General features: G+C 46.8%; 1 protein-coding gene across 8 annotated transcripts in view; it reads left to right on the top strand.

Annotated features, from left to right (window-relative positions):
• Positions 1-18,240, top strand: part of TANC2 (tetratricopeptide repeat, ankyrin repeat and coiled-coil containing 2) — a 374,683-nt gene extending 356,443 nt beyond the window's left edge. For 6 of the 8 annotated variants that reach the window (XM_024130199.3, XM_028499426.2, XM_024130198.3 and 3 more), the window contains 8 exons: positions 1,121-1,244; positions 4,706-4,881; positions 5,178-5,310; positions 5,866-5,895; positions 6,717-6,808; positions 8,954-9,100; positions 11,546-11,646; positions 13,229-18,240. In XM_024130199.3, coding sequence (XP_023985967.1) covers positions 1,121-1,244; positions 4,706-4,881; positions 5,178-5,310; positions 5,866-5,895; positions 6,717-6,808; positions 8,954-9,100; positions 11,546-11,646; positions 13,229-15,182 — 2,757 coding nt within the window. In that variant the 3' untranslated portion in view covers positions 15,183-18,240. The remainder of the gene's footprint in view (positions 1-1,120; positions 1,245-4,705; positions 4,882-5,177; positions 5,311-5,865; positions 5,896-6,716; positions 6,809-8,953; positions 9,101-11,545; positions 11,647-13,228) is intronic. The other 2 variants (XM_024130201.3, XM_024130206.3) reach the window with 1 other exon arrangement.
• The last annotated feature ends 6,254 nt before the right edge of the window (positions 18,241-24,494 follow it).

Genomic DNA, 24,494 nt, shown 5'->3' on the forward strand with positions numbered 1-24,494 from the left:
CCACATCTTCTTTATCCATTCATCTGTTGATGGACACTTAGGTTGCTTCCATGTCCTGGCTATTGTAAATAGAGCTGCAATGAACATTTTGGTACATGACTCTTTTTGAATTATGGTTTTCTCAGGGTATATGCCCAGTAGTGGGATTTCTGGGTCATATGGTAGTTCTATTTGTAGTTTTTTAAGGAACCTCCATACTGTTCTCCATAGTGGCTGTATCAATCTACATTCCTGGGTGGGAACTTAGGAAGCAGAGAGCAAAAAAATCACAAAATTTGGGTTATCCAGCAGTCACTGGGTTTGAAGACTTGGGCCTCTGTTATTAATATTCTGGTTAATTGAGAATATGTCAGAAAATTAACATTCATACATTCTGTATAATACAGATCATTCCTGATGATCTGTATCATATAGAAGGACTAGCTACTTTTGGCCTGGTGGTGCAGTGACCTCCTTCTCACACTTCACAACATCCCCAGGGTCTCTGGAAGGTTCAAACCTCAACAGATCCCTGCTAACCACTTACAGCAGGTGTGTCTCAGACTTGCAGAAAGAAAATGTGGTACGTGTAAATTCTAGTTATGCGATCTTTCCAGATGTTTGGATTCTGGATAAATGCTAATTTATATATTTAGGATGGAAAAAAAAAGTATATTGGTTATAATCTTTGAAAATGTTTAAGTAGGGAAAAAGTCCTAGGAGCCAAACAGTGCTAAAGAGTTATCAGAGGCTGTATTCTGTATTTACTGTATTCTGTTCAGTTGTAAATATTCACTGCAGGCAGGTTTGCAACCCCTGGAAGCCAGTAAAATGGCACTGACATAGGTGTTGGTGCTTCCATCATGGGGTTGTTTAGTCTACATCTTGGCCTTTGTTATCTTGAATTGTTTTTTATTGAGTGGCTGAGTCGGACATTTAGAGTTGAGTTCTTCTCATTTGGCTGTCCCTGAGACAGTCAGAGATCGAATCCCATGGTACTAGACCACGCAGGGGGTTCTTGCAGTGGAAAGTTTCTTTAGAGGTGACTCGCGGGGAGTTCTCACAGTGTTGGGGAGGGCGTGCGTGTGTCTGCTCAGCAGCGCTTCCTGGCTGATTGGTCCCTGCTTCTCTGCACCTGCAGATTGTTGATCTTTTACTCACCCATGGAGCTGATGTCAACATGGCGGACAAGCAGGGCCGTACTCCCCTGATGATGGCGGCTTCCGAAGGCCACCTGGGAACTGTGGACTTTCTCCTTGCTCAAGGTCAGTCCTATGATGCCAGAGCTTGATGATCAGTGCCCATAACAACCCAAGCAACTCATGATTTCCAGGGATGGATTCCAAGAGGAGTTGAGAATGGATATTCTTAAGCCAGTTGGTTAGAAAATGAAAGTCCGTCTCCTCTCTTCTCATACACAGTGGGACCCTTCTAATTCTGACATTCTTTATTTCTTTATGGCTTGAGGGGTTTTTGGTATCCTAATCAAATTTACATAATCTAAGCTCTTTAATCTCCCAACTTTGATTTTTTTTAATGTACACTCAATAAATGTTCATCTTCCAGGGATCATATTTTGACTTTATCAATTCTTTTGTAAGCCTGCACAACTATTTTTCTTGTATCCTAAGGAGGCAAATGGAAGTTGAAATGATTGTTGACCGTGGGACCCTATTTGAGGCATCAGGGTATTATTACCCTCCTATTGTAATAAATTCCTTTTGACATTTACCAACATTCACATATTCCTGGTGAACGGGAAATAAGTTAAAGGAGATTGTGGTCACACTATCCAAAGCATTCCCTTCAATGGCTCTGACCTCAGTCATCTATACAGAACAGTAGCAAGTGACAGGGGAACCTCTGTAGTAGAAAAGCTCCAGTCACTGGTGACTCTGCAGTACCATCTAGTGGAGCTTGAGCATTTGCCTCAAGCAGGAGGTGGTGTGACTGTGACCAGCTTTTACTCCATTCCAACAAGCCTCCCCTATGAGTAAACGGGGTTTTCCCCATGTACAGAGTGGTTCTTGCTTCCCCAATACAAGCCACCAAACAAACCTGGTTTCATGGTATCTATCCTTCTGCTAAGAGGGGGCTGGAGGAGCAAGGGAGATATGCCTAGCTTCTCAGGATAAAACATGGCAGGAGTAAATGTCCCAGAACAACCTGAGTCTACTGGAAAAGGCAGGACCCCTTCACCACAGATAAGCTGTAGATGACTGCACACAGTCTGCCTCGAGCCCGTAGAAGCTCATCAGACACAGATCCCAGAGATTTGTTCCCTTTACGCTGCAGGCATCCTGGTCTCCCGTCTTCGTACTGTTTCATTCTTTCGCACTTAAATCAGAGACTTTCTCTCAATCAACAAACCTACCCAAGTTTATTTAGCCTACGTTATCCGCAAAACACTATGCTAGGAACTGAGTGATTTTTTAAAATAAATACACTACAATCCATGTCTTCAAAGGGTCTATAATCTGGCAAGGAGGGGATAAAACATAGATAAGGAACTACCTTAAAAAGCAGAGAATCCTAAGTACTCTGATGACAAAGGTATTTGAGTTAGAACAGGACAGACTTTGAAATTTGAATGGGAAAAATGTTCTATATTCAGGGAGAGGATGTAATGTAAATGAAAGGTCAGAGAGGAGAAACAGTACACGACAGGTTTGGGGAAATATGCAAGTTGTCCAGTGACGTACATGAGGACTGTTGGGAAATAAAATTGGAAATGTATGTGGAAAGAAATTGAAAAGGAGCAGTTTAAAAGAGTTTGGACTTATCTGAAGGCAGTAGGGAGCCTTTCAAGATTTTTAAAAAGGGAATCAGTGCCAGAGTTGCGCTTTAAAAAAAAAAAAGAAAAGAAAAATCACTTTGGCAGTAGTGTGAATAGTAGAGTTGATGAAGGGATTAAAGTGGACCTGGGGATCAATTAGGAAGCCATTGTCTTTGAGCAGATGAGAGGCAATGCGAATCCAGGTGCAGTAGCTGTTAGGATAGAACAGGAGGGCCAAGTGCAAAAAAGATTTTGGATATAAGGGTTGATTACATGCAGGATGTAAGGATAGATGAGTTGATGATAACTCCAAAGTTCTAAAATGGATATTTGGGAGAACTGTGATTCTGTTAACTGCCAGGAGAAGAAAAGAGAGAAGAGGAAGATTTCAAATTGAATTTTCGGAGGAAATTGAATACATGGTTTTTTTTCATATGTATCTCCTTTTAATTTCTTAAATTCCAGCTTCCCTTATCTTTGTAAAATCAATTTATCTGTAACATACATCCAGAACCTTCTTATCCTGCTTTTTCCACCCCTGAAGACTCTGTCCAGGAAATTTATAGATGTTGCATCTGAGAAAACTCCTTAGATTCTGTCCCATATTCACATTCATTCCATGTTCGAGTCAGTGTTTTAGTTGCAAACTACACCATTGTGAAAAGATAACCCAGTACATGGATGGCTCTCCTCAGGGTTAGAAGTATCGTACTTTCCAACCCTTCATCCTGTTATGGGAAGCCACAAAGTCTGGTTGTCTGGCCTCTAGGGATACAGAGGTGATAGGCCACATAACTGCTGAGTAGCCCCAGAGCCTGGCTGAGGCAGGTCCTAAGCTTGATCTGACATCTGAATCCTGTCCAGCTGAGGAGGCAGCCTGGAAAATGTACTGTGTGTGCAGTAAGTTGATCTCTAATTTAGTTAGCATGTCATGCCAACTGTGTGGAAAGAGTCATCTTAGGTACTCTTCAAAACTAGCAAGGGAACGACAGGCTCTTTGCCATCCAAGAGCTTACAGTCTAGGCTGAGAACCGAACGTATATTGAATTTTAGACTAATTACAAAACAGTATGTCAAGTGTGCTTGCTCCTCACAGGTGAAAATAGAAATGTTGAAGGGAAGAAGATGCAGAATATAAAATAGGATAAAAGAGTGGGGATGGGGTTGTTGAAGGCTGACTAGTTTAATTAAACTCCTGATTTCCTTCCTGGCCTGGGCTCAGTCTCTTCCCATGAGTCCGTTTCCCTCCCATTCTAAGGCGGGAGAAGGTGGCCTGGTACTGTCATCAGTGATAAACATGTTCTGAGCTCCTTATTTTATGAGAACCTCTCAAGGAGTTTATACTATTAGAAATCGAAGATTTTTGCCAAGTTCAGAAAACATGCACTGAGAATTTATTACAAATAAGTGGGATACATTAAGAAAAAGATTAATAACAGAATAAGGTGACATATGTCAAGCAGGTTCAAGATGAGGTAACAGTGGGTGGGAGAAGCTTTTTGGAGACAGGAAGGTTTGAGATGGTTCCTAGAGAACAGGTAGAAGTGAGGTAAGTCATGGGGAGAAAAAAGGTATCCACACATGGGAGCAACATAACTGGAAGTGAGGATACAGGAGTACTTGTGGGAGATCCTAGAAGTGGTGAGCACATCCATTTTGGCCAAAGTTGAGGATTCTCACAGAGGAGTAATGAAACTTAAGGATAGACAGTAAGCTTGGGGAGAGATTATGCACAACCCAGGATGGGCTGCCCTGTCAAAGAACTGGACTCTTGTACTGACAGCTTGTGGGAGCAATTTTGTTAACAGTTTTCTCAAAAGACAGCTCACATACCAGAAACATAAGCTGTGCTTTGGCCGGGTGTACACCTTAAATACCAGCTTTCCCTCCTGCTGTGAATTTTCATGTTTTTCATGTTTCCTCAGCCCTGTGTTATGCCTGCTCTTGTAGGTGCCTCCATCGCGCTAATGGACAAAGAAGGATTGACAGCCCTCAGCTGGGCTTGTTTGAAGGGTCATCTCTCAGTAGTACGTTCTCTGGTGGATAATGGAGCTGCCACAGACCATGCTGACAAGAATGGCCGCACCCCACTGGATCTGGCGGCTTTCTATGGTGATGCTGAGGTGGTGAGTGCCTTTAACCAAGCCTCGGGGTGGTAAGAATAGGGAAGGTTCTCTATCCACTGTGTTATCTGGGATTGATGATTCCTGATATCAAGTTCTCAGATCTATACTTGCTCGAGGGCGGGAACATTCAAAACACCATTAAAGACCAGGAACATAGGTCTGGCCTGGAATACCATGCCTGTCCAGCCTGGTTCAAACCAGTAGTTGAATAAAGGGCAGGCAGCAGCCAGAGCCCTGAGTGCAGCAGTGTGAGCCGTTACACCTGGGTTAACTGCGCTGCTTCATCCGTGTCCTAGGTCCAGTTCCTGGTGGATCATGGGGCCATGATCGAGCACGTTGACTACAGTGGAATGCGCCCTTTGGATAGGGCAGTGGGGTGCCGGAACACTTCTGTTGTTGTCACTCTTCTGAAGAAAGGAGCCAAGATAGGTAGGAAAAAGGAAGAAGGTGCTGGCCATCTGTGCCCAGGGGCCAGACTGGTCCAGTGGTCTGGCTGCCCTGGGTGTGTGGTGTGAGTGTATATAGTTTCCCCTCTGCCCTGGCCCAGTTATTGTCCAAGTGAACAGAAAGACTCTTGGCCCAGAGAAAGCACCATCTGAGCCATGTCTCCACTACCCTGTGTCCAAAATCACACGGTTATCTGCCGTGCCCCGAGTAGCCTTAGCCAGGAGGCTGCTCTGACCTTAAGCACATCTCAGCGCTGATGCCTGGGTAGCAGCCCCGCCCTGTGAGCATCCTGGATCCCTGCACGGCCACAGCCTTCGCTTTCCCTTGCTCTGTATGTGCTTTGGACTCCCGAGTCCCTGCGGCTGCTGTCCCATCCGCTCCCCATCCCTCAGACCTGTAGACAAGGGTTGGCTGATATGCTGGCTTTTTTGCTGCCTGCCTCTCACTGCTGCTTTTTCCTTCTTTTTTTTTTTTTTTTCACCTTCATCCATTTTTTTTTCCTCTCCTACAACTTTTTGTTTTCTCCTTTCTTTGAAGGTTGTCAGACGTTACCGAGTCGCCCACGAGGTATATTTCACCGCTGTCAGCATCAGGCGTGGTCTGATGGCTTGGTCAGCTTTGCCTTCTCCTCTTTGATTTAGCCTGCATGAGTTCCCTACACCTCTAATCTTTTAATTTACTTCACCTTAAAAGAAGATTTTTTTTAATGACTGTTGTAGAGAATAACTTGAACATTTGATAACTAACCCTGAAAAGCTTAGTTGGTAAATAATTCAGGCATCCGTAAACTAATCGAGTTAACCTTTTCTTTCTCTTTGTGGGTAAAGTAGTCCTCAGTCAGGTTGGCTTGTTTCACATTGGAACCGTGCTCCTGGTTCAGCATGAATCCCAGGAGTCCTATTCAGTACTTACAAATTAGGGGAGCCTTTAGAGTCTTACATGGTTTCCCTTCTGCAAAGAACGTATTTAAAAATTGAGACTAAACAGCTGGGGGTTTTGAGTCCCAGATTCTGAAATAAATTACCCTTTTTGGAGTTTTAAAATCTTATGGTGACATTTAATGTAAACCCTTTCCCCCAATTTCCTTATTTAAAATAACTCCAAACTAAGCCATCGCCTGCCCAAATACAACACGCAGGCTTTGCTGCCCTCCAATGGTGCAAACTCAGACAGTTCAAACATTCTTATTTTAAGGTGAATACAAATCCAACGCAGCTTCTTGGCGGTGGGAGTTACTAAGACACTCCCAGTTCTAAAAGATGAGGCCATTGTTGTGGAGCAAGTTGTTCTCTCAGCAGAAATTCCCCAAGGGTGTTTTTTTCACCTAGCTTTCTACCACCCTTACATTGTATGAGTTTTTTACCCATCATGCATCCTGTACACTACAGGTCCAGCCACATGGGCGATGGCCACCTCCAAACCAGACATCATGATCATCCTGCTGAGCAAGCTGATGGAAGAGGGGGACATGTTTTATAAGGTGAGGGGAGGAAGGAACCGTGTCCTCCAGACAGCCGCTGACTGTTCTCTACTTGTAGAATCTCCCAAAGTCTCAGCAGGTCTCACCCTCGGTTGTAGAGGCAATGCCATCCCTCAGTGGCGGGCTCATAAGCTGAGGATCCCAGGTTTTTGCTTTCTCAACAAGAGAGCAAGAGTAGCCTGCACGTGCCTGCAGCTGATGAACCTAAAGACCTAGTTTTACCTGGTCAGTAATAGGCAGATACATAGATTCTACATGGCATCTCTTCATTGGAGCCTGGAAACCATGGGACAAGTAAAAGAAAAGTTACATAGCGCAGATATTTCCAGTCTGTGGGAAAGAGGCATCAATCTTAGCTTTTATATTTAATATATATGTAGATTTAAAAATCTGTAGTAATAATAGCTAATCGGCATCCCTGAGGAAGAAAAGGAAACCAAGACAAATAGCAATCATAAGATTTACTTGAAGTCATTCACTGAACGACCACAAAAAAGGTATGAAGTCATCTTGTACTCACAATTCAAGCTGAAGGCTCCATACCCTAACACACACAAACTCCCATGGGCTGCAGGAAGTCCCTTAAGAACTTTCCATGTCAGAGTTATCTCACTGTGTTAAGATTAGCTGAGGGGCTTCCCTGGTGGCGCAGTGGTAGCGCGTCCGCCTGCCGATGCAGGGGAACCGGGTTCGCGCCCCAGTCTGGGGAGGATCCCACATGCCGCGGAGCGGCTGGGCCCGTGAGCCATGGCCGCTGAGCCTGCGCGCCGCTGGGCCTGCGCATCCGGAGCCTGTGCTCCGCAACGGGAGAGGCCACAACAGAGGGAGGCCCCATACCACAAAAAAAAAAAAAAAAAAAAAGATTAGCTGAATCTTCTCCTAAAGTAAATACAAATCCGGCCCAGCTTTTGGCAGCGGGTGTCACTGAGACATGCCCAGGCCCAAAGATGAGGAAATGATTGTGATGCACGTTACTTCCGCCTTGTGTAAGGAGTATACAGAGCTCCTGGGAATAGAGTTGTATTTCCCGAAGACCCTTTGAGTGAGGGTTATTGTAATCTAGGACTCTTAGGCTTCTAGGAAACTTGAGTTCTGACCCAGCCATGATTTTACATGACTTCAAAGAAGGGCCTCTCAAGGTGTCATGTTTATGGACTTGAGAATGGCATTGCTGTCAAGAATCTCAGGCCTGTTTATAACGTAACTTCTGGCGTCCTAAGACAAGGAGTCTTACCTCCTAAACAGGCAGAGCTACTCCTGCTCCTACCCAGAATTCTGCCTTGGAAGACTCCCAAATCTACCCTCAGTGAAAGGGTCTAAAGAGAAAATAAAAGATCAGGATCCCTGGTTGGAGTTGCAACTATACAGAAGCAATGGAATGGATAAAGGTCAGCTAACAGAGTATGAGATGCCTCCTGCATCATTCTGGACTCAGCTTATAGATTTTCAGATGCAAAATGTAAGAAAAGTTCAGGGCCCCTGTGACCAGGTCCCTAGGTGGGTCATAGATTTACCTCATCTTGGAAAATCCCTCTGACATAGTCAGATGGAATCACAAATTGTAAATTTCACTTCTCTACCACCACCCTACCCCATGCCTTTTCGAAAAACAGGGGAAGACTCATTGATATTCTTTTATGCCATGAGATTAGGGGAGCAACAGCTAGACTGCTTTAGCTCCCACATCTTTTGTGAGGAAGAGAATGGCCTCTTGTAGAGGACTGGCAAGGTGGAACAAAAAGAATTTCCAGATAAGACAAATGTAATGAAGTAGTAATAACTTTGGAGTGATTGGGACTGGGAAATGCTATGTGTCCTAGGGAGATCAGGTCGAGAAAAACCTCCTTTGAAATGATCAAGGTCAGTTCCTTGGGAGTCCAGTTGGGAAGCTGGGGTCCCAGGCCTTTCATACGCCAAGACTTTGTTTCTCTGGCTTGTATCTTGGGAATCCCCTTCGTCAGCCCTCGCCTGCCAGCTGAGCTTCCAGTAGAAAAGACGGGACCCTTTTGCTCTCACGTCAGGGCTGGTGTTGGGAGGGCTAACCCTTAGTAGTAACTGCGGAGAGAGGAAAAGGGGGTGGGAGCAAACCCTCCTCCACTGCTCAGCAGACCAACAGTGTGTTTTGCTATCTTGTGCTCCCGCTAGAAAGGGAAAGTAAAGGAAGCTGCCCAGCGCTACCAGTACGCTCTGAAGAAATTCCCTAGAGAAGGGTTTGGTGAGGACTTGAAAACCTTCCGGGAACTAAAAGTGTCTCTCCTCCTCAACCTCTCTCGATGTCGCAGGAAAATGAACGTAAGTCCCTCTCATCCCAGCGCCTTTCTGCAGTCCTGGAAGTTGACGGTCCATGTCATGCACTAGCTTTTACCAGGCCCCTGAAATCCTTGTCTGCCCCATTTGGAACTTGGTTGTCCTTCACAGAGCACTGACATTTGCAATTTGAAAGAAATCAAGTCTAAGTACAATCCGTACCTCAAACTATAAAAAAGTTAATCCTGTGGGCACTTTGTAGCTTTCTGAATTTTCCTGATTCCTGCTGAAAGTGATTGGAATGCCATCATCATCCTGCCCTGCCCCCAAGTCAGTTTTCTGGTCTTTGGGAAAATGTGAGAGCAGTGGTCACTGGAATTCCAGCTGCAATTAGATACAAATTTTAGTCATTCCCTTCCTTACTGGTAGACCCCCTAGTCATTTAAGGAAGGGCTGGAAAGAGGGCCCAGGACCATGAACTTCAAGGTTTAATTTCTAAGGCTAATCTTCACCTTTTCACTTCTTTCTTCGTCCTTTTATTCTAACATGACATGTCCCTTCTTGTCACAGAGGGAGTCTTAGAACTCCTCCTGGTCCTTTGTTATCCCCTAAATAGTCCTTGGTCCTTCTTGCCAGCCTTGCAGATACAGCCTCTAATGCCCTCAGGCACTGCTCCCTTGACCTGCAGACACTCCTGGGCCAAGAACCCTCTCTCAGATCCTGGGAATAGCCAGGATCATGTCAGGAATCTCTGACATCCACTAGCCTGAGGTCTCATGGTTCCTCAGGAGATAAAAATAATCCAAGCCAAACAGGAATGTTTGAATAAAGGGATAGAGAACTCAGGTGTACAGAAGTGAGCTTTCAGCCTCAGTAGCAAGAGATCTGCTATCGGTTCTGGAAAAGTGACCTTTCTATCATCCATCTTTAGATGGCAATGAAATGAGCGCCCTGATAAATAGACTTGGGTATCTCAGAGGGCACAGTGATGCCCTAAGAGGCAGAGTTTTCCCAGGTGCTGAGGAGAGTGGGGATGTGGGAGAGGTTCTCGGGGAAAGGCAGTGAGGTTCTTACGTGAAACAGAGGAAACAGCAGCAAGGGTCTCCTCCAGCTCCAGTTACTGAGAGTTAGACAAAGCTCCGAAGCTGCTGCCAACCTGCTGGCCGCCTTTTTGCCTCACAGATAGTCTGCTTCTTAAAAATACTCTGTAACCTTCCCAGAAATGATGATTGTCCCAAAAGAAAAAAATTAAGGGGAAAGGTTAAAACCGTAGAGCTGGAAGCCGATGCTATAAAATAGAACACTTCCTCTCTAGCTTCACGTTGGATCAGAAACAGTTAATCACCTCCCAGGACCACCTGAAGTCTGTCGTCCTATGTAGAAAGTTGCCCATTAATTTTTTTTTCTTTTTTTTTTTTTTTTCAACTTCACCTCCACCCCAGGGCCTTTGTTCTGCCTTAGGACTCACAAGTGTAACCAGAGGCTACTATGCTGTACTATGGCTTTGATAGTAAAAGAGGAGAAAACCTTCCCCTTTAGTTTAGTTTGTAAGGGTGTCTTGAAGACTATGGCTTCGTTCCCCTGGTTCCTGTTCCCAGGGCTTCTCAGAAGGAGGACAGATGAGACCGTGTTCCTCTAGGGAGCCTCAGTGATTAAGAGATGAGGTGACAGCACAGGCCCCAGTGACAGCCAGTCTTCTCTCTTGTTTTATTATTATTATTATTTAAATTTTAAATGTTTCCTAAGTAAGGAACAAGTTAAGAGAAGGAGCAGGCCAGAGAAGCCTCTATGAAACAGAATGGAAACTACTGTTCATTGAGCATCTCCTGTGTGCCAGGGACTGTGTATGGAGCTTTCAAATGCTTCATTGCTCTTAATCCTACCTGGGAGGTCCATATGGATAAGAAAACACACAACACACCCTGAGGGCTTACAAAGCAGAGCAGAGAATTGAACACAAGCCTGTCTGACATCCCTCCTCCATCGAGTCTCCATAGCCAGTCATTTCTTTTTTACACAAATCCCATCTTCCTAGACTTATTTCTCATCCCTTTATAGCCAAGGAATAGTGAGTGCGGCAGAAAGGTGTGGGGTAGGATGAGGGTACACATGAGGCGTCGACTTGTGTGTTTGCCTCATATACGCGTGTGCAACAAGAGTTCGGGTTTCCAACTTCAAGAGCTTCAGTGGGTTGACATTTGGCTGCTGGACCAGAACTATGTTACAAAGGCAGAAAGAGGACAAATTAAAAATATTTTCATACTTTCGGGCAGATGAATTCCTGTGAGCCATTGCAGGGCCACACAGGGCAAAAGGCAGAAGGAACTTTCAGTCTGGGCCACGTGGCTAGAGCCATGCCAGGCATGTCAAGAATCCCAGGTGTTCCGTCCATAAATGTCAAAGAAATGTACATATAATCTGTTTTATTCCCAAGCTGTCTATTTTTTATATCTCTTCAATGACTCATTTGCACACCTATTGTAATGACAGGATTTTGGAATGGCGGAGGAATTTGCTACTAAGGCCCTGGAGCTGAAACCGAAATCTTATGAAGCTTACTATGCAAGAGCAAGGGCAAAACGCAGCAGCAGGTGAGGAGAGAGAGAGAGAGGGTGAGAAGCAAGAGCTCTCTTTTCTGAAAATCTGGCCAAGGCAACATAGACCATCCTGGGGCATATCGGACAGAGCCATATGTCTGTCCCTGAGGACTCGCAGGACCAAGCTTTGGGGATGGCTCCCATCACACAGAACGCATCGTACAGCTGGCAACTCTTTGGGGCTGTGGAGTTCTAGAGCATTTTACTTTGGGAGAAAACTGCCTTTTCATTGTTGGAGAATGGCACCTTCTTCCGAGAAGCCTCTGCCATATCTCAGTCGCTTTTTAACCCCCAAAGCAGATAGCGTAGAGACACTGGTGGCTTAAGAGGAGGTCACTTGAGCAGAATATCCTCCCAGCCCTTTTAGAGGGGAAAGTAGGATGGGTCATATATCACAGGCTCCTCTTTCTTTTCTTACAGGCATTTGGGAGATTCCCTGGATCATTTAGTCTTCCTCCTGGGGCTCTCCTCAAGTCTGGTGGCATCAAGCCTCCTTCTCACATACCCACCCCTCCCAGCACCACACCACACACGCATCTAGACAGGAGGTCCTGCTGCCAGGACTGAGAGGGCCCAAGAGAAACCCCATCTCTCATGCCCCATCTGCTGTGGTTTGGCCAGTGGGCAGGAAAGGCTCCAGAAAGATCTAGAAACTGCCATCAGTGATCTTTAGATAACTTGTCACTGTCCTTAATGCCTCCTGCCCGGCGCCTTGCCCTTCTCCCCAACTCTGCCTGTAAAAGAACTGCTTCGGGTTCACAGCTATGACCAGGGGGCATGTGGTCCTGAAAATCAAACCCAGGTTAAGTCTAGTGATGACGGTGGCAGTGATCTTAGTCTTAATTAGCTGGGGCAGCAGAGTTCTTACAGAAGCTTGACTGTCAAATTCTCTTTCCCCTTGGATTATTCCTTCCCCCACAAGGCCAATTGCCCCGTTTCTGGGCAAGGTTAATAGAGAGGATGGGAGTATCTCTGTTTGTGTCCTTATTTGTAGATTAGAATCTGAGTTTTCTAGTCAGCAAGCCTAATACCTGCCCAGCTTTGATGTAGCGAATGGAGAAGCCGCAGTGCTGTGGGGTGAGGGGTAGAAAGGGCAGAGGACAGGGTTCTTGCCTAGGATGGAACAGGCCTGAAAATTGGAGCTAAAATATAAAGAAAAAATTCTGCTGGATCAGCAAGATTTTAAATATCGTAGTTACTGTTTTGTTCCTAAGCTAATTGACAGTGACCCTGTAAATGACAACCCCACCCAACCCTCATACCACCTGGTGTGCATTTGGACACTGAGAGAAACTTCCTGAAGGGCCTGGCTGGACTGACAAAATGGGGACATTTCTCCACTGATCCCAGAGAGGCCAGAGGGAAGATGGAGGCTGAACTGGCTAGGGAATCATTCTGGACTCTTCTGGAATGACAGCCTACCTATTTCCTTCCTTACAAAGCAGATGAAACCAAAGCCCCCCAGATGCCCCCAGACGCTAACAGTTCTCTGAAACAGTGACCGTGTTCTCAGCTCTTGGTGGTTCCTGTTGATTCAGAATAACTGCAGTTCCTGTGTTTACATTTTGTCAAGCAGACAGTTTGCAGCAGCCTTAGAGGACCTGAACGAGGCCATCAAGCTGTGTCCAAACAACCGTGAGATCCAGAGACTTCTGCTGAGAGTGGAGGAAGAGTGTCGACAGATGCAGCAACAGCCGCCGGCGGCACAGCAGCAGCCTCAGCAGCAGTTACCGGAAGAAACAGAACCCGAACCCCAGCATGAAGATATCTACTCCGTGCAGGACATACTCGAGGAGGAGTTCTTGGAACAAGATGTTGAGAATGTGTCCATCGGCCTCCAGACGGAGGCTCGGCCCAGCCAGGGGCTCCCGATAATCCAGAGCCCGCCCTCCTCCCCGGCCCACCGTGACGCGGCCTACATCTCCAGCTCACCTCTTGGCTCTCATCAGGTTTTTGACTTCCGGTCCGGTAGTTCTGTAGGTTCTCCCACTAGGCAGAGCTATCAGTCCACCTCACCTGCTCTTTCTCCGACTCACCAGAACTCGCATTACAGGCCTAGTCCCCCGCATACTTCCCCAGCTCATCAGGGAGGATCTTACCGCTTCAGCCCTCCTCCTGTGGGAGGGCAGGGCAAGGAATACCCGAGCCCTCCCCCGTCCCCTCTCCGCAGAGGCCCTCAGTATCGGGCCAGCCCTCCAGCGGAAAGCATGAGTGTCTATAGATCCCAGTCAGGCTCCCCTGTGCGCTATCAGCAAGAAACAAACGTTAGTCAGCTTCCTGGCAGACCGAAATCTCCATTATCCAAGATGGCCCAGCGGCCCTACCAGATGCCCCAGCTTCCTGTGGCAGTGCCCCAGCAAGGGCTCAGGCTCCAGCCGGCCAAAGCCCAGATTGTGAGAAGCAACCAGCCCAGCTCAGCAGTTCATTCGAGCACTGTCATCTCCACAGGGGCCTATGGCCAAGTGGCCCATTCGATGGCTGGTAAATACCAGTCTTCACAAGGAGACATAGGAGTAAGTCAGAGCCGGCTGGTTTATCAAGGGTCAATCGGGGGGATTGTAGGGGATGGGAGACCCGTGCAGCATGTGCAGGCCAGCCTGAGTGCAGGCGCCATCTGTCAGCATGGAGGGTTGACCAAAGAAGACCTTCCCCAGCGACCTTCCTCCGCCTATCGAGGTGGCGTGAGATACAGCCAGACGCCACAGATTGGGCGTAGCCAGTCCGCATCCTATTACCCAGTCTGTCACTCAAAACTAGATCTGGAGCGTTCCTCCAGCCAACTAGGTTCCCCCGATGTGTCACATTTAATCAGAAGACCTATTAGTGTCAACCCTAATGAAATCAAACCCCACCCACCAACTCCCAGGCCATTGCTGCACTCTCAAAGCGTAGGCCTTCGTTTCTCTCCATCTAGCAACAGTATCTCATCCGCCTCCAACCTAACTCCTACCTTCCGGCCATCTTCCTCGATTCAACAAATGGAGATCCCACTGAAACCGGCATACGATAGGTCATGTGACGAGCTGTCGCCAGTGTCTCCCACTCAGGGAGGTTACCCTAGTGAGCCCACCCGATCCAGGACCACACCATTCATGGGGATCATAGATAAAACAGCCCGGACTCAACAGTACCCCCACCTTCACCAGCAGAATCGGACCTGGGCAGTGTCATCAGTGGATACCGTTCTCAGTCCTACGTCTCCAGGCAACCTGCCTCAGCCTGAGTCCTTCAGTCCGCCGTCATCCATCAGCAACATTGCCTTTTATAACAAAACCAACAATGCACAGAACGGCCATTTGCTGGAGGACGATTACTACAGCCCCCACGGGATGCTGGCTAACGGGTCGCGCGGAGACCTGCTGGAGAGAGTTAGCCAGGCCTCCTCGTACCCCGACGTGAAGGTGGCTCGGACCCTCCCTGTGGCTCAGGCGTACCAGGACAACCTGCACAGGCAGCTGTCCCGGGACTCTCGACATGGGCAGACGTCCCCTATCAAACCAAAGAGACCATTTGTGGAGTCTAATGTTTAAAAGACGTGTGTTGGAGTGAGACCCCTATGTGTTCACTGCACATTTTCAGGCTTGGTTTCCACATTCGAGGTAGTTCTCTGGCTTAATTTCTCATGTAGTTTCCGCGTGGTGTTCAGAGGTGGCAGCCCACATGCCGAAATCCTTTGCATGCAGCCAACTGGGAAGCTGTCCTCCGGGGAGCCAGGACTTGGGTTTCTTTTGTCTGTACCCTAGCCACACGCCCTCTCCCTCTCTTCAGATGCCAACGAGGAGATTGTTGTGCCGTGTGCTTTAACCCAGGGAGATCAGACACACTGGTCAGCTTTTTCCAGGAGACAATCGCTTTCACTGATGTTCTTGTTGTGTAAAATGTCTTTCTCCTTTTTTACAAAAATAAGATGTTCTTGTTCGTTTTCTTCTAGGAACTTTAGAAAGAGTGTGATGCCCCTTTGCCTTTGCATTCTTATCCAGTGTTATCCAAATAGCAGCCCCAGTGCATTCTTGTGCCATGGTCTCCTCCCCTGGACCGCCAGCTCCCTGCCGCCATCAGGTCTAGAATGTTCGTTTAGATTATCGCTGGTCTTCCTATGGGGGTAAAGGATCAAGGAGAAAGAGAAGAAATAAGAAAGCACCTATACAGTTATTTGAAATGTCACTACATGGATTTCCCAAGAGGCATTTTAGGAACATTCAGAAAACAACCAGCCCTTTAAATATTTCAATCAGCCGAGGAAATTGGATGAGAATCATGCATATTTTTAAATAATTCACTGAGTTTTTCTTTACGTTTTTAGCCAAATTAACCATTAAAAGCTACCGATTTTCCATGGGTGGGGGAGAGAATAAATAAATACATAGAGAGAGAGAGAAAGACTGTTCTGGATTCTCAGTGAAAGGCTGTAGAAAATCTGTCTTGGAGAAATCTACTTTTTGGGTTCTGATAACATCACCGAGCATCATATTCCACAAAAAGCATACTCTTCCGGAGGTTAACTGGTGCAGTAATCCTGTTAAGTTGGATCTTTGCCTAGAGCCAGATTTTGTTCTACTTTTTTTTTTTTTTAAACCCAGATGGTATAGTGAAGAATTGATTTTGGGGGAAGGAAGTTGAATTCTCTGGGGACGGTAAGACTTATTCCCAGAGCTTGCACCCAGGGCCATTGCATTCCATGGCAAATGTTGTCTAACTCCATTTCAAGATCTATTGTTTCATTATCTATTATTACAGGAATTGTTTACTCTTTTCTTTTTCTAGGTAGGAGTGTTTGGGGATTGATATTTAAAAGCCAGGCACAGCAAAGTGTTTCAGGGTGAAGAAAGACCCCTTTCAGCCCTGGGTAGGAGCACATAAGGTAGACAGCAAGTCTTCTGATCCAGTCACCCTCCAGACCTCTCCTGTGTCTGGTGGTCCTTTGCTAACCGGTCCTTTGAGTGACTGAGGCCAGCATGAGATGGACGGCAAGAACACTGAAATCAAAGCCTTAGCACAGGCCTGGTAGCGACTGCACATCAGCTCTTAAAATTAACAAACTAAACAACTAAAACTAAACAAAAGAGAATTCGGTCGCTGTTACCAGGAATCATTCTGCTCTTGTTAGTAAAGGGCTACAGGAAGGGAGGTTTCCTGAATAAAAATCCAGATGCGACCAGACCTGTTTGTAATAGTAAGTGTCCTCGGAAAGAATCGTTAAGACATGGGGAGCATGAAGCTGAAATCAGAAACACTTCTTTACTAACTTAGATTCTGCCAGATAGATGAACCCCTCCACCCCCAAGCCTGAAACAGGCCAGGATGTGTGTCCTGTGCTAGAAGTAAACAGCAAGGCTAACTCAAGACCCAGCCTCTGTCCACTCTCTCTGATGCTTAAGGACTATCTCCCACTCACCTAGCCCAGAGTGGGCATCAGTGTCTCTTCTCTCTTTCTGTCTCATCGATAAGGTGAAATGTGGGCTTCCCTGGTGGCGCAGTGGTTGAGAGTCCGCCTGCCGATGCAGGGGACACGGGTTCGTGTCTCGGTCCGGGAGGATCCCGCATGCCGCGGAGCGGCTGGGCCCGTGAGCCATGGCCGCTGAACCTGCGCGTCCGGAGCCTGTGCTCCGCAACGGGAGAGGCCACAACAGTAAGAGGCCCGTGTACGGCAAAAAAAAAAAAAAAAAAAAAGTAGGTGAAATGTACAGCTATATAGCATCAGCCTACAGCCAGGAGCCCAGCAGCCTCTCAGCTTTTTTTGTCCAGGTCTCAGCCCTGTTGGGTTCTTTGCACCTTACCCTTTTTAACTACTACTCACTGAGGAGCTGCTGCTACATTGTGAAAATTTCTCAGTGTTTATTAGAAAAGTGCCCCTTGTTTATTTGGAACACCACACATACCACCTGCACTCACCTAAGTGGGCGAGCAGGTGCTGTAGTTTTACAAATACACCACTGATGCCACTTCTCCCAAGCGTGTCTCTTAGAATTTTCTAGGACAGACAGATTTAGGGTCCATGCCTTACTGGACAAAACACCTAAACTGTCAACAGTCAAGATGCAATTCTTTTTTAGCTATTGTAAGAGGGAGTGACTGTCACTACTGGGCGCCGGTTGTTTTTGACTAAAAATTGCCAACTGGACCTTATTGGAGCAGGAGACAAAGTTTTTCCTTGTAAGCAGACTGCCTGTGCCCTGTTTTGCTACATCACTGCCACGGGATGATCTCAGTGCTGTACCTTAGAGATGCCTCCTCCCAGAGCAGCCCTTGCTGAATCAGTGTCTGGCTTCAGGTGGGGGGGGGGGGATTTTTCACATGAAACCGTTAAGTTCTACTCATCCAATTCACATCGCCCTGAAATGGAGACGGTGGTGACAGACTTCAGCTTACAGGTTTCTCACCAAATCCTACCTTCCGTTCACCCAGAATTCTTGCACTAATGGGTTTCCATCACATCATGTCTTTAAATGGGTGCACTTTATTGTTTGAATTTGTAACTCTGATAAATACTGGATATTTAAGTGTGAGTAATGTCTTCATTAGAAAATAGCAAAACCGCCCTTGTCTTTTAGTGTATTTTTCAAGGGAAAAAAAAAAAAGGAAAAGAAAGCAAGCAGTGGATCACAACATTTATAGCACAAGAAATAACTGTTGTATATAAGCATCAAAAAGATTAAGAGTTTTTAAATACAAAAAAATATTTGCAGTGATTTTAAAGTGCTTTTCCAGCAATTTTCTTAGGGACTCCTGAGACATGGTTACTTTATTTACTGGATCAGTAAGGCACACAATTAACAATTAAAAATTAATGTTTATTTACAAAGTAAAGGGAAAACCTGTGTAACATGAGAATTTGGCATGGACAAAATGGAGACCATTTTGTATCTGCTGTTGTGTCTTGTCCGGGTTGCAAACGTGCGCTATTAAAAGTCCCAGGTTAATAGAGCACAAACCCTTCTTGTTCCTCTCCCATGTGCCCTTCTTTCTAGATGTGTCTAACGTAAACTCGAAGGCTCAGGAAAATTCCACTAATTAGAATCATGTACAGTACCCCAGGTCGTTGTCCAGAGATAACAAGTTTGCTAATTTAGTTAAGCCTGGATTGTAAACAGAACAGCTTAGAGAAAGGTATTCTCGGTCCTTATATTGTATAGTAGTTTATGAACCCCCTCTCTAAATATTGGTATTTTTATATTCCAGAGATGTACCCAACAGAAAAATTAATCCGTATCTAATTTAATATCCGTAAGTATTTTCCTTAGATTTTAGTCATAGACAGTGGGTTTTTGTGGATGTCACCTTGCTTCACCATACTTTACCACTAGGTGTCACTGTGGCTCTGCACCAGGCTTGTCTGGTAGCAAAGAATGGCAGCATCTCTGGAGGAGTGACATCCAGGCCGACAGACAGGCCCATAGGCTAAAGAGGGTTCGAGAAGGAGGGAACAAAGGCCTGGAAAGGGGTCTTCACACATCTGTGCCAGATGTGGCGAGATAAGCTCTTTGAACGCTAGCTGCTTTGGACCTTCAGGCAGGCAGAGGCTGGGGGAAGGCTGACCAGAGCTCCCTTTCTCTGGTGGATGAATGGGTATGCAGAAGACCCATTTCTTCCCCACGAGCATCCCTCTCGGTTCCTCTCGGCCTCCAACTTTTATAACTCCAGAGGTGTCACGGTTAGATGGTTTGATTCAAAGATAGTTATTTTTCTCCTGCAGAATTGCCTTGGACAAAACCAGTTGCTTGCTGAATCTTTGCCACAAAATGGAACAGGCTCCCCAGGGGGCAGGATGTACGCACCCCATGCCAGCCTCGCCCGCCCTGCCTGTCTGTCCCGGGGCTGCCCCCTTCTCGAGAAGCTACCCTGCAGAGGCAGCCTGCTGCTGCTACCACACCAGGCCTGTGCCGCCCGGTTGCGTGTGCCCCGGGGGCTTTCTCTCCTTCTCCTCTAGGAATTCCAGACTGACCAGCTACCATGACTGACAACAGTGAACAAAGGGCTTAGGGGTAGGAGCTACCTACAAAGACGTGTCATGGAAACCTTCACCATGCAATGCCTTGAACTCAGCTCTGGCTGCTCCCAAGAAAAGGTGGCTGGCTGGGGGCCTGGACACAAGCACAATGGGGCTGGTGGAGCCACTGTGCAGAGCTACTTGAATAATCACTGGGTCTTCATCAACTTTTATGACACAGACCACTCAAGGGCTGAAGTGTTGGTAACCTGCGTTGCGGTGTCCAGTGCGTCACAGCAGCTGAACCACCCTGAGATGCTTGTGGCCAGCCGATGGCCACCGTCAGAGCTTTGAAAGTCAGTACCAAATGAACGCGTAATTGGACACCAAAAATCAAGTGTTAGGTTCATGTTTCCTCACCCGTATCCTCTCATTTCTTCCTGCTGACTCTGTGATATCTCCAATCAGCTGACCTGTCAGGTTTTAGCTGGATGCATATAGGTGCAGGCTGGCGTCGCTCTCGTCTTTTCCACCTAGTCTGTGGAAAGGAGGGAGCTTAGCGGGCTGTGTTGTAGCACTTGCTGGCTGGATTTTTCTTTTGCCTAATCACTAACCAGAACACCTGGTTAGGGGGACTCAACTCAATCCCTTTGGTCCCCAGGACCAGACAGAGAGTCAATTCTGGAAAACTCAGTACTTGAATGTACCTGCCTTATTGTGAACCAACTTACTGGAAAAGAGTTAGAAATGCTGGCTCCAGATCTCTACTTCATTCACAGGTTATTTTGGAAGTTCTGTAAGTTATACTTCCTGTTCTGGTTTGGTTTTCTTGGTTCGTTTTTGTTTCTGTTTTTTTTCCCTCTTTGGCTGATTCCTGCTGAGTGGGGCCAGTTCCTCGTCAGGCTCAGGGCAGGTGCCATTCTCAGGCACGGCCTCCTTTCCATCCAGCATATAGCATCTTTGTCTCTGTTCTGTCTCCTCCAAATCCAAGATGATTTTAATTAGTACAGACATGTACAGTCTACAATTAAAGAGTGATTTGTACTAATATGACTTTGATTCTTCCTCCTCTTTGCTGTCCTTTCAAGACACTTGCTGGAAAAAGCTTTAATGCACTTAGTTTTCCTTTAGGTTTTCTATAACTCAGATGTAAAGGACTTTCTCTGTACAGTATATTATCCAATGCATGTTTGTTCTCTATCCTGATATATTGAACACCACACAGTTGTGAACTCGTGCAGTGGGGATGTCCCACACCCAACAGAGGCATCTAGGCCCCTGTGTATAAGGAAAGACGTTTTCCTTTGCTGTACTTGCTTGAGCAGTTTTATTGTCTGTACATGTGAGCTGTGTGAGATAGATGTGAAAAGTTAAATGAATGCAGTTTCCTGCCCATGTATACAGATCGCCATCTGTACAATGAACTGTATGTATGAAAGCAAATGTACTTATTTATAAATGGGTAACACTTGGAAAAACATGGCGTTGTGGTGCACTCTCCTTTCATTACAGTACCTCTCAGGGGAGCTGACTTGGCGCTCAGCCTCACTGAGGCCTGCAGTGTGAGAAGCCTCCCCAAGAACAACTGGCAGAGGTCAAATTCCTAATGATTTGGCTGGTCTCTTAAGGGATATTTAGAGTCACCCCTTCAGGCTCTGGTTCATCAGAGAAGTTACTGAGCACCTCTCTCGGGAGTTGGACGCTGCGGTGGGCACGCAAGAACCAGGCACAAGACAGTCCTGAGGGCCCGTCAGCCAAGGCTCGCTGCATTCATTAGAAAGGGAGGCTTTCTCTTCCATGGAAGAGTCTTTCTCCAGCCATGCCAAGGGAGCACCGAGTTCCTCTCCTTTGATTTTAACAGCTGAGGCTACACCCCAATCCAGCTACCGTACCAAAATCCAAGGCTGCCGGTTAGAACGGTTAGGTTTAGAGACTGCAGGCCCGGGGCAGGGGGACAGCACCAGCTATAGTTCCCAAGGCTCACTTGGTTAAAGTTGGAAGCCCACTGCTTCCAGTGACTTTATTTTTTCTTCAGAAATCCGGCCGGAATTTCCAATCCTCGCCATATAGAGAGCTAGGCAGCTGCCCTGTGAACGGAGAGGTTGCAGATTTTCTGAAACTGGCTGGAGACTCCATACCCTTCGTTAAGGACGGAGTCCTGTGGTCTTTCCTGCCTGGCTTCGACCTCTCTGTCTACTTCAGGCACAAGCAAGGAAGGAGACCACCTCCTCTAGATGCCAGACTTTGTTGAACAAACATCCCTGCTGTGTAACTACATCCATTTCCCCCAAAGCACCAAAGCTGGGGAAGCAGGAAAACTCCAGGCATGCAGTCATCCCAGCCTGGACGCCACAACTGCCTTTAAAGAGGAGAGGACTCTGCAAGGAACTACCTGCTCAGTCTGCAAAGCATTCCTGGGCTGTTCCAGTTATTTCATTAAAAGTTAAAAATGGATAAGTGGTTGAAAGAAAAACAGGTGTGGTTTTTTGGGGTTTGTTTTTTTATAAATTTATTTTTGGCTGCGTTGGGTCTTCGTTGCTGCGTGCGGGCTTTCTCTAGTTGTGGCGAGCGGGGGCTACTCTTCGTTGGAAGTGCTCAGGCTTCTTCTCATCGCAGTGGCTTCTCTTGTTGTGGAGCACAGGCTCTAGGCGTGCGGGCTCAGTAGTTGTGGCTCACAGGTTCTAGAGCACAGGCTCAGTAGTTGTGGCGCACAGGCTTAGTTGCTCCGCGGCATGTGGGATCTTCCTGGACAAGGGCTCGAACCCGTGTCCCCTGCATTGGCAGGCAGATTCTTAACCACTGTGCCACCAGGGAAGCCCAGGAAAACAGTTTTTTAAGAATTCCTGAGGCACTGAATGATTCCTAAAAAGCTCATTTTTTTTTTTTAATATACATTTATTTATTTATTTATTTTTGGCTGCATTGGGTCTTCGTTGCTGCACGCGGGCTTTCCTCTAGTTGTGGTGAGCAGGGGCTACTCTTCGTTGTGGTTTGCGGGCTTTTCATTGTGGTGCCTTCTCTTGCTCACGGGCTCTAGAGCGCAGGCTCAGTGGTGGTGGCCACGGGCTTAGTTGCTCCTCTGACATGTGGGATCTTCCCGGACCAGGGCTCGAACCTGTGTCCCCTGCATTGTTAGGCAAATTCTTAACCACTGCGCCACCAGGGAAGTCCCAGAAAGCTAATTCTTAAAAGCTGTTTGCCCTGAACCTAACTAAAGAGCCACTCAGAGCAGCAGGAAACAGTGCACTCAGCACATTCTGGTAGGTCTTCCCCTAGTCATTTTCATTCCCTGGTAGGTGCCCTTTAGTTGCTCTTTATAGCTCGACACACCACTGTGCACACATGCACGTGTGCAGTCAGACTCCCCTTCCACAGGCCGAGGCTGAGGGGGGAACAGAGCATCGTCTTCTTTCACCTTTAAAAATGGAAGCTGGAGGAGCTTGAAGAAACTTGGAGACTGAGTCTTCCCATTGCCAGCAATAAGGATAGGACATTCATACTAAGGACATCATGTCTGGAAGGCCCTATGATAAAAAGGGCCTCATAGAAGAGACGGCGCTGAGGCCATTGTAAAGGGCCACTCTCTTGAGATACCCCTTATGTCCCAGACGCTGTGATGGGGACTTCCCATGTGTTCTCTAATGTATTCCTCATCCGATTTCTGACAGACATTGCCGTCTCCAAAACACAAATGAGGAAGCAGATCCTGAGAGTTTAAGTTGCTCAAGGTCATGGAGTCAAAGGTGGGACTCTGAATCAGATCTGCCCAGAAAGCATTTTCCCTGTACCGCGCTGCCTAACCCCCTTCCTCAGAAGGGGGTATTCCAAGACAAGCAAGCAATCTGGATGACCCCGGAAGCAGCACAGGCAGTGGTCCAGAAGGAAGCTTAGAGAATGCTACTTTGCTCTCCTTTAGAGAAACAACTCTGTGCCACGGGCAAGAGGAATAACTCTGGGACCTCTCGAGGTTCCAAACCCGGTGAGAAGGTAAGTTGGTTAAGGAGTAGCCCCCTGGAGGGAGAGGCAGCATCTGGGATCATTTGACTATTCAAACACAAAGAGACCCTTAAGATTCAGAGGCTAGCACAGAAGCCGCAAGGGAGATGGCACCCTCACAGGGTCAGGATGCCTCTGCCCTCGCACGGAGAGCCAGCCCTGACCCTGACCGAGAGATCACCTTGTGACATGTACCAGGCCATGCTTTGCAAGCCTTTAAAGCAAATGAAGGTCCACGTAGAAGCCTTGATTCAGGAGAAAGATTCTATAGATGCATCAAGCAAAGACCTCTCAAGCTCTGGCTGAGACATGCCAGAAACCAGATTCAATACAGAAAATAAAGTAAGTGCTAGGAAGTAAGAATCCATGGTCCCTTTCGATAGTGAGCCCTCTTAGTACGTTTTTCAGCTGTTAAGTGACAGTGCTTTTCAGGAGCACACGGTAGATCCCGGTGGGATCTGAGTCGCACCCAGCTTTACTGTGAACACATCTGCCTGAGCCTCAGGAATTGATCTAAAGTGGAATCTCAGCTTGTTCTCAAAGCTTTGCTCCCCTTCTTAAGAAATGAAGAGACACATTTTTAAACGGAAAAAGGTTAACTGAATACTGGGGAAACTTCTTGCCAAGGCCCTTGTCAGGCTCTTACGGCTGCACCCTCCAGGCCACTCTGTCTGGGTTGAGAAGAGAATTTCTCTAACCATGTGGAAGAGCCTCCCTCACTGGGTCCAGAGTCAGGACAGCCACTGGGCTGTTTCAGAGACTGTGTCATCATAAATATCATTAATCACTTTACCTTCTGTGCCCAGCCTGGGGATATGCAAATTCTTTCAACCCTAGTAGACTAACTTCATGCATCTGCTAAAAGCACTGGCTCCTTTTATTGCCACAGTAAATGAAGATAACAGGCAAGAGACCTGCT

Source organism: Physeter macrocephalus, chromosome 14 (assembly GCF_002837175.3).
Source record: "Physeter macrocephalus isolate SW-GA chromosome 14, ASM283717v5, whole genome shotgun sequence".
NCBI classification, from domain to species: domain Eukaryota; kingdom Metazoa; phylum Chordata; class Mammalia; order Artiodactyla; family Physeteridae; genus Physeter; species Physeter macrocephalus.